The following is a 9,790-nucleotide window of genomic DNA, read 5'->3' on the forward strand; positions in this document are numbered from 1 at the left end:
CCACCAATTTTTCCACACAAACTCCGTTTTTTTGACTCTTTTTTCCCCAAAATTCCACTTTTTTCCCCCCAAAATTCCACTTTTTTTTCCACTCAATTTTCCCCAAAATTCCCGTTTTTTTTCCCAAAACCCCTCAGACCTCTCCCGCTCTCCTGAACCCCCCAAACCCCCCCAAAAAAACACCAATTTTCCCACACAAACTCCGTGGTTTTGGCTCTTTTTTTCCCAATTTTTGCTTTTTTTTTCCCCCCCCATCCCCCCGGTTGCCCAAATCCGCCCGGGCTGGCCCCGCCCCGCTGCTCACTGGCCGTAGCGCCGCTGCAGCTCGCCCACGTCGTGCTGGGCCACCAGGCGCCAGCCGCGCGGGCCGGCGTGGAAGACGCGCACCGTGCCCCCCGAGTAGGCGTCGCGCCGCGCCGCCTGGTAGATGGCCCGCCGGGCCAGCTCGCACGCCGCCTCCTCGCTGGCCCGCGGGCTACCGGCCTCGTCCCCGGGGCTAGCCAGCCCCCGGTCCAGCACGCCGTAGGCGTAGGACGAGCCCGAGCCCACGGCGAAGGCGGCGCCCGGCACGCGCTGGCCCTCGCTGTCCACGTAGTACAGGCCTGCGGCGGGGGGGGGTGTGGCTAGTGAGTTTGGGGGGGGGGGCTAGTGCGGGTTTTGGGGTGTGGTTAGGGAGTTTGGGGGTGTGGCGAGTGAGTTTAGGGGTGCGGCTAGTGGATTTGGGGGGTGGCTAGTGAGTTTAGGGGTGTGGCTAGTGAATTTGAGGAGTGGCTAGTGGGGTTTTGGGGTGTGGCTAGTGAGTTTAAGGGTGTGGCTAGTGAGTTTTGGGGTGTGGCGAGTGAGTTTAGGGGTGTGGCTAGTGGATTTGGGGGGTGGCTAGTGAGTTTAGGGGTGTGGCTAGTGAATTTGAGGAGTGGCTAGTGGGGTTTTGGGGTGTGGCTAGTGAGTTTAAGGGTGTGGCTAGTGAATTTGGGGGGTGGATAGTGAGTTTAGGAGTGTGGCTAGTGAATTTGGGGGGTGGCTAGAGGGGTTTTGGGGTGAGGCTAGTGAGTTTTGGGGCGTGGGAAGTCAATTTTGAGGCGTGGGAAGTGAGTTTTGGGGTGTGGCTAGTGGATTTGGGGTGTGGCTAGTGGGTTGAGGGGTGTGGTGAGTGAGTTTAGGGGTGTGGCTAGTGAATTTAGGGGGTGGCTAGTGGGGTTTTGGGGGGTGGCTAGTGAGTTTTGGGGCGTGGGAAGTGAGTTTTGGGGTGTGGCTAGTGGATTTGGGGTGTGGCTAGTGAGTTTAGGGGTGTGGCTAGTGAATTTGGGGGGGTGGCTAGTGAGTTTAGGGGTGTGGCTAGTGAATTTGAGGAGTGGCTAGTGGGGTTTTGGGGTGTGGCTAGTGAGTTTTGGGGCGTGGGAAGTGAGTTTTGAGGTGTGGCTAGTGAATTTGGGGTGTGGCTAGTGAATTTGGGGGGGTGGCTAGTGGGGTTTTGGGGTGTGGTTAGGGAGTTTGGGGGTGTGGCGAGTGAGTTTAGGGGTGTGGCTAGTGAATTTGGGGGGTGGCTAGTGGGGTTTTGGGGTGTGGTTAGTGAGTTTAGGGGTGTGGCTAGTGAATTTGGGGGGTGGCTAGTGGGGTTTTGGGGTGTGGCTAGTGAGTTTAAGGGTGTGGCTAGTGAATTTGGGGGGTGGATAGTGACTTTAGGGGTGTGGCTAGTGAATTTGGGGGGTGGCTAGTGGGGTTTTGGGGTGTGGTTAGGGAGTTTGGGGGTGTGGTGAGTGAGTTTTGAGGTGTGGCTAGTGAATTTGGGGGGTGGCTAGTGGGGTTTTGGGGTGTGGTTAGTGAGTTTAGGGGTGTGGCTAGTGAATTTGGGGGGTGGCTAGTGGGGTTTTGGGGTGTGGCTAGTGAGTTTTGGGGTGTGGGAAGTCAATTTTGAGGCGTGGGAAGTGAGTTTTGGGGTGTGGCTAGTGGATTGAGGGGTGTGGCTAGTGAGTTTGAACAGGTGGCTAGTGGATTTAGGGGTGTGCCTAGTGGATATCGGAGTGTGGCTAGTGAATTTGGAAGTGTGGGAAGCGAGTTTTGGGGTGTGGCTAGTGGATTGAGGGGTGTGGCTAGTGAACTTGACGGGTGGCTAGTGAATTTTGGGGTGTGGGAAGTGAATTTTGAGGCGTGGGAAGTGAATTTTGGGGTGTGGCTAGTGAGTTTGAACATGTGGCTAGTGGATTTAGGGGTGTGGCCAGTGGGTTTTGGGGTGTGGCTAGTGGGTTTGGGACGGTGGCTCGTCAGTTTGAGCATGTGGCTAGTGGATTTAGGGGTGTGCCTAGGGGATTTTGGAGCGTGGCTAGTGAATTTTGAGGCGTGGGAAGCGAGTTTTGGGGTGTGGCCACTGAACTTGGGGGTGTGGCTACTGGCTTTAAGGGTGTGGCTAGTGGGCTTCCAGGCGTGGTGAGTGAATTTGGGGGTGTGGAAATTGAGTTTTCTGGGGTGGCTAGTGGATTGAGGGGTGTGGCTAGTGGGTTTTGGGGTGTGGTGACAGAATTTGGGGGATCGGGACCCTCCCAGTCCCTCCCAGTTCCCTCCCAGTCCCTCCCAGCCCCTCCCAGTTGCTCCCAGTTCATCCCAGTTCCCTCCCAGTCCATCCCAGTCCCTCCCAGTCCCTCCCAGTCCCTCCCAGTCCATCCCAGTCCCTCCCAGTTCCTCCCAGTCCCTCCCAGTTCCCTCCCAGTCGCTCCCAGTTCATCCCAGTCCCTCCCAGTTGCTCCCAGTTCATCCCAGTTCCCTCCCAGTTCCCTCCCAGTCCCTCCCAGCCCCTCCCGGACCCCTCCCAGTCCCCTCCCAGTTGCTCCCAGTTCATCCCAGTTCCCTCCCAGTCCCTCCCAGTGCCCTCCCAGTTCATCCCAGTCCCTCCCAGTTCATCCCAGTCCCTCCCAGTCCCTCCCAGTTCCTCCCAGTCCCTCCCAGTTCCCTCCCAGTCGCTCCCAGTTCATCCCAGTCCCTCCCAGTTGCTCCCAGTTCATCCCAGTTCCCTCCCAGTCCATCCCAGTCCCTCCCAGTGCCCTCCCAGTCCCTCCCAGCCCCTCCCAGTTCATCCCAGTTCCCTCCCAGTTCTTCCCAGCCCCTCCCAGTACCTCCAAGTTCCCTCCCAGTCCCTCCCAGTTCCTCACAGTCCCTCCCAGTTCCCTCCCAGTCCATCCCAGTCCCTCCCAGTGCCCTCCCAGTTCATCCCAGTCCCTCCCAGTTCATCCCAGTCCCTCCCAGTACCTCCCAGTTCCTCCCAGTCCCTCCCAGTTCCCTCCCAGTTCCCTCCCAGTCCCTCCCAGTTCCTCCCAGCCCCTCCCAGTGACCCCAAACCCCCTCAGAACTTGCCCGAACCCGCTCCCAGTTCAAACCAGTCCGGCCGCAAACCCGCTCCCAGTCCCAACCAGTGCATCCCAGTGACCCCAAACCCCCTCGGAATGACCCCAAACCCGCTCCCAGTCACTCCCAGTCCATCCCACTGGCTCCCAGTCCAAACCAGTGCCTCCCAGTCCATCCCAGTGTCTCCCAGTCCACTCCCAGTGCCTCCCAGTCCACTCCCAGTGTCTCCCAGTCCACTCCCAGTGCCTCCCAGTCCACTCCCAGCGGCTCCCAGTCACTCCCAGTGCATCCCAGTCACCCCAAACCCCCTCACAACTTACCCAAACCACCTCAGAATGACCCCAAACCCGCTCCCAGTCACTCCCAGTCACTCCCAGTCTGCTCCCAGTCACTCCCAGTCCAAACCAGTACGGCCCCCGACCCGCTCCCAGTCCGAACCAGTCCGTTCCCGGTCCAAACCAGTCCGTTCCCAGTCACTCCCAGTCCAAACCAGTCCATCCCAGTCACCACAAACCCCTTCAGAACTGGCCCAAACCCCCTCGGAATGACCCCAAACCCGCTCCCAGTCACTCCCAGTCCATCCCAGTGCCTCCCAGTCCAAACCAGTGCCTCCCAGTCCACTCCCAGTGCCTCCCAGTCCAAACCAGTGCCTCCCAGTCCACTCCCAGCGGCTCCCAGTCCACTCCCAGTGCATCCCAGTCACCCCAAACCCCCTCACAACTTACCCAAACCACCTCAGAATGACCCCAAACCCGCTCCCAGTCCACTCCCAGTCACTCCCAGTCTGCTCCCAGTCACTCCCAGTCCAAACCAGTGACCCCAAACCCCCTCAGAACTTGCCCAAACCCCCTCCCAGTCACTCCCAGTCCACTCCCAGTCCAAACCAGTACGGCCCCCGACCCGCTCCCACTCCGAACCAGTCCGTTCCCAGTCCAAACCAGTCCGTTCCCAGTCACTCCCAGTCCAAACCAGTCCATCCCAGTCACCACAAACCCCTTCAGAACTGGCCCAAACCCCCTCGGAATGACCCCAAACCCGCTCCCAGTCACTCCCAGTCCATCCCAGTGGCTCCCAGTCACTCCCAGTGCCTCCCAGTCCACTCCCAGTGCCTCCTAGTCCACTCCCAGTGCATCCCAGTCCAGTCCCAGTGCTTCCCAGTCCAAACCAGTGACCCCAAACCCCCTCAGAACTGGCCCCAAACCCCCTCCCAGTCACTCCCAGTCCCTCCCAGTGCCTCTTAGTCCACTCCCAGTGCATCCCAGTCCACTCCCAGTGCCTCCCAGTCCAAACCAGTGACCCCAAACCCCCTCAGAACTGGCCCAAACCCCCTCAGAACTGGCCCAAAGCCCCTCCCAGTCTGCTCCCAGTCACTCCCAGTCCAAACCAGTGACTCCAAACCCCTTCAGAACTGGCCCAAACCCCCTCCCAGTCTGGTCCCGGTCACTCCCAGTCCAAACCAGTGACCCCAAACCCCCTCAGAACTGGCCCAAACCCCCTCAGAACTGGCCCAAACCCCCTCAGAACTGGCCCAAACCCCCTCCCAGTCACTCCCAGTGACTCCAAACCCCTTCAGAACTGGCCCAAACCCCCTCAGAACTGGCCCAAACCCCCTCAGAACTGGCCCAAACCCCCTCCCAGTCACTCCCAGTGACCCCAAACCCCCTCAGAACTGGCCCAAAGCCCCTCCCAGTGGCTCCCAGTGGCTCCCAGTACCTGGCCCCCTCTTGTCCCAGCCGCACACCATGGTGCCCAGGCTGAGCCCCATGCCCTTGTACTGGTAGACGAGGTTGGCCAGCAGCTTGGAGGCGGCGGCCACCGAGACGGGCTCCTTGTTGCGCAGCTCGTGCACGCGGCACTGGCGCTCCCAGTACGGCCCCCGACCCGCTCCCAGTCCAAACCAGTACGGCCCCCGACCCGCTCCCAGTCCAAACCAGTACGGCCCCCGACCCGCTCCCAGTCCGAACCAGTCCGTTCCCGGTCCAAATCAGTCCATTCCCAGTCCAAACCAGTCCATCCCAGTCACCACAAACCCCTTCAGAACTGGCCCAAACCCCCTCGGAATGACCCCAAACCCGCTCCCAGTCGCTCCCAGTCCATCCCAGTGGCTCCCAGTCCGTCCCAGTGGCTCCCAGTCACTCCCAGTGCCTCCTAGTCCATCCCAGTGCCTCCCAGTCCACTCCCAGTGCCTCCCAGTCCAAACCAGTGCCTCCCAGTCCACTCCCAGTCACTCCCAGTGCCTCCCAGTCCAAACCAGTGCCTCCCAGTCCACTCCCAGTCACTCCCAGTGCCTCCCAGTCCAAACCAGTGCCTCCCAGTCCACTCCCAGTCACTCCCGGTGCATCCCAGTCACCCCAAACCCCCTCACAACTTTCCCCAAACCACCTCAGAATGACCCCAAACCCGCTCCCAGTCACTCCCAGTCACTCCCAGTCTGCTCCCAGTCACTCCCAGTCCAAACCAGTGACCCCAAACCCCCTCAGAACTGGCCCAAACCCCCTCAGAACTGGCCCAAAGCCCCTCCCAGTCTGGTCCCAGTCACTCCCAGTCCAAACCAGTGACCCCAAACACCCTCAGAACTGGCCCAAAGCCCCTCCCAGTCTGGTCCCGGTCACTCCCAGTCCAAACCAGTGACCCCAAACCCCCTCAGAACTGGCCCAAACCCCCTCAGAACTGGCCCAAACCCCCTCCCAGTCACTCCCAGTGACTCCAAACCCCTTCAGAACTGGCCCAAACCCCCTCAGAACTGGCCCAAACCCCCTCAGAACTGGCCCAAACCCCCTCAGAACTGGCCCAAAGCCCCTCAGAACTGGCCCAAAGCCCCTCCCAGTGGCTCCCAGTGGCTCCCAGTACCTGGCCCCCTCTTGTCCCAGCCGCACACCATGGTGCCCAGGCTGAGCCCCATGCCCTTGTACTGGTAGACGAGGTTGGCCAGCAGCTTGGAGGCGGCGGCCACCGAGACGGGCTCCTTGTTGCGCAGCTCGTGCACGCGGCACCGGCGCTCCCAGTACGGCCCCCGACCCGCTCCCAGTCCAAACCAGTACGGCCCCCGACCCGCTCCCAGTCCGAACCAGTCCGTTCCCGGTCCAAATCAGTCCATTCCCAGTCCAAACCAGTCCATCCCAGTCACCACAAACCCCTTCAGAACTGGCCCAAACCCCCTCGGAATGACCCCAAACCCGCTCCCAGTCACTCCCAGTGCCTCCCAGTGGCTCCCAGTCCATCCCACTGGCTCCCAGTCACTCCCAGTGCCTCCTAGTCCATCCCAGTGCCTCCCAGTCCACTCCCAGTGCCTCCCAGTCCAAACCAGTGCCTCCCAGTCCACTCCCAGTGGCTCCCAGTCCAAACCAGTGACCCCAAACCCCCTCAGAACTGGCCCAAACCCGCTCCCAGTCACTCCCAGTCTGGTCCCAGTGGCTCCCAGTCACTCCCACTGCCTCCCAGTCCACTCCCAGTGCCTCCCAGTCCAAACCAGTGCATCCCAGTCCACTCCCAGCGGCTCCCAGTCCACTCCCAGTGCATCCCAGTCACCCCAAACCCCCTCACAACTTTCCCCAAAGCACCTCAGAATGACCCCAAACCCGCTCCCAGTCACTCCCAGTCACTCCCAGTCACTCCCAGTCCAAACCAGTGACCCCGAACCCCCTCAGAACTGGCCCAAACCCCCTCAGAACTGGCCCAAAGCCCCTCCCAGTCTGGTCCCAGTCACTCCCAGTCCAAACCAGTGACCCCAAACACCCTCAGAACTGGCCCAAAGCCCCTCCCAGTCTGGTCCCGGTCACTCCCAGTCCAAACCAGTGACCCCAAACCCCCTCAGAACTGGCCCAAACCCCCTCAGAACTGGCCCAAACCCCCTCCCAGTCACTCCCAGTGACTCCAAACCCCTTCAGAACTGGCCCAAACCCCCTCAGAACTGGCCCAAACCCCCTCAGAACTGGCCCAAACCCCCTCAGAACTGGCCCAAAGCCCCTCAGAACTGGCCCAAAGCCCCTCCCAGTGGCTCCCAGTGGCTCCCAGTACCTGGCCCCCTCTTGTCCCAGCCGCACACCATGGTGCCCAGGCTGAGCCCCATGCCCTTGTACTGGTAGACGAGGTTGGCCAGCAGCTTGGAGGCGGCGGCCACCGAGACGGGCTCCTTGTTGCGCAGCTCGTGCACGCGGCACTGGCGCTCCCAGTACGGCCCCCGACCCGCTCCCAGTCCAAACCAGTACGGCCCCCGACCCGCTCCCAGTCCGAACCAGTCCGTTCCCGGTCCAAATCAGTCCATTCCCAGTCCAAACCAGTCCATCCCAGTCACCACAAACCCCTTCAGAACTGGCCCAAACCCCCTCGGAATGACCCCAAACCCGCTCCCAGTCACTCCCAGTGCCTCCCAGTGGCTCCCAGTCCATCCCACTGGCTCCCAGTCACTCCCAGTGCCTCCTAGTCCATCCCAGTGCCTCCCAGTCCACTCCCAGTGCCTCCCAGTCCAAACCAGTGCCTCCCAGTCCACTCCCAGTGGCTCCCAGTCCAAAGCAGTGACCCCAAACCCCCTCAGAACTGGCCCAAACCCGCTCCCAGTCACTCCCAGTCTGGTCCCAGTGGCTCCCAGTCACTCCCACTGCCTCCCAGTCCACTCCCAGTGCCTCCCAGTCCAAACCAGTGCATCCCAGTCCACTCCCAGCGGCTCCCAGTGCACTCCCAGTGCATCCCAGTCACCCCAAACCCCCTCACAACTTTCCCCAAAGCACCTCAGAATGACCCCAAACCCGCTCCCAGTCACTCCCAGTCACTCCCAGTCACTCCCAGTCCAAACCAGTGACCCCGAACCCCCTCAGAACTGGCCCAAACCCCCTCAGAACTGGCCCAAACCCCCTCAGAACTGGCCCAAAGCCCCTCAGAACTGGCCGAAACCCCCTCCCAGTGGCTCCCAGTGGCTCCCAGTACCTGGCCCCCTCTTGTCCCAGCCGCACACCATGGTGCCCAGGCTGAGCCCCATGCCCTTGTACTGGTAGACGAGGTTGGCCAGCAGCTTGGAGGCGGCGGCCACCGAGACGGGCTCCTTGTTGCGCAGCTCGTGCACGCGGCACTGGCGCTCCCAGTACGGCCCCCGACCCGCTCCCAGTCCAAACCAGTACGGCCCCCGACCCGCTCCCAGTCCGAACCAGTCCGTTCCCGGTCCAAATCAGTCCATTCCCAGTCCAAACCAGTCCATCCCAGTCACCACAAACCCCTTCAGAACTGGCCCAAACCCCCTCGGAATGACCCCAAACCCGCTCCCAGTCGCTCCCAGTCCATCCCAGTGGCTCCCAGTCCGTCCCAGTGGCTCCCAGTCACTCCCAGTGCCTCCCAGTCCAAACCAGTGCCTCCCAGTCCACTCCCAGTCACTCCCGGTGCATCCCAGTCACCCCAAACCCCCTCACAACTTACCCAAACCACCTCAGAATGACCCCAAACCCGCTCCCAGTCACTCCCAGTCACTCCCAGTCTGGTCCCAGTCACTCCCAGTCCAAACCAGTGACCCCAAACCCCCTCAGAACTGGCCCAAACCCCCTCAGAACTGGCCCAAAGCCCCTCCCAGTCTGGTCCCAGTCACTCCCAGTCCAAACCAGTGACCCCAAACACCCTCAGAACTGGCCCAAAGCCCCTCCCAGTCTGGTCCCGGTCACTCCCAGTCCAAACCAGTGACCCCAAACCCCCTCAGAACTGGCCCAAACCCCCTCAGAACTGGCCCAAACCCCCTCCCAGTCACTCCCAGTGACTCCAAACCCCTTCAGAACTGGCCCAAACCCCCTCAGAACTGGCCCAAACCCCCTCAGAACTGGCCCAAACCCCCTCAGAACTGGCCCAAAGCCCCTCAGAACTGGCCCAAACCCCCTCCCAGTGGCTCCCAGTGGCTCCCAGTACCTGGCCCCCTCTTGTCCCAGCCGCACACCATGGTGCCCAGGCTGAGCCCCATGCCCTTGTACTGGTAGACGAGGTTGGCCAGCAGCTTGGAGGCGGCGGCCACCGAGACGGGCTCCTTGTTGCGCAGCTCGTGCACGCGGCACTGGCGAGCCACCAGGCGCTGCCAGAAGCCGCAGTCGGCGGCGCCGCCGGCCATGGTGCCCAGGATGCGGGCGCTGATGGGCAGCACCTTCAGCACCGACTGCGAGGCGATGTAGGAGCCCGCCGTGGCCCGCGAGTCCACGGCCACCGTCACGCCGTGGGGGGACTGGGGGGGAAATGGGGGGATAAAGGGGGGGGGGAATAAAGGGGGAATAAAGGGGAAATAAAGGGGAAAAAAACAGAAAAAATGGGGGAGAAATGGGGGAGAAATGGGGGAGAAATGGGGAAATAAAGGGGAAAAAAACAGAAAAAATGGGGGAGAAATGGGGGAGAAATGGAGAAAAAGGGGGGGGAAAAATGGGGGAAAATGGGGGAGAAATGGGGAAATAAAGGGGAAAAAAAAAGAAAAAAATGGGGGAGAAATGGGGGT

The 9,790-nt window shown here is 61.3% G+C and overlaps 1 protein-coding gene across 1 annotated transcript; it reads right to left on the reverse strand.

Moving 5' to 3' along the window:
- On the reverse strand, nucleotides 1-9,523 carry LOC138101806 (proteasome subunit beta type-5-like). The gene is made up of 2 exons (XM_068999587.1): nucleotides 9,220-9,523; nucleotides 1-602 (listed from the first exon to the last, which is right to left on the reverse strand). Exons 1-2 carry the CDS (start codon nucleotides 9,413-9,415, stop codon nucleotides 301-303), a joined length of 498 nt encoding a protein of 165 aa, XP_068855688.1. The 5' UTR covers nucleotides 9,416-9,523; the 3' UTR covers nucleotides 1-300.
- Between the last annotated feature and the right edge of the window lie 267 nt (nucleotides 9,524-9,790).

Source organism: Aphelocoma coerulescens, unplaced genomic scaffold (genome assembly GCF_041296385.1).
Source record: "Aphelocoma coerulescens isolate FSJ_1873_10779 unplaced genomic scaffold, UR_Acoe_1.0 HiC_scaffold_486, whole genome shotgun sequence".
Lineage (NCBI taxonomy): Eukaryota > Metazoa > Chordata > Aves > Passeriformes > Corvidae > Aphelocoma > Aphelocoma coerulescens.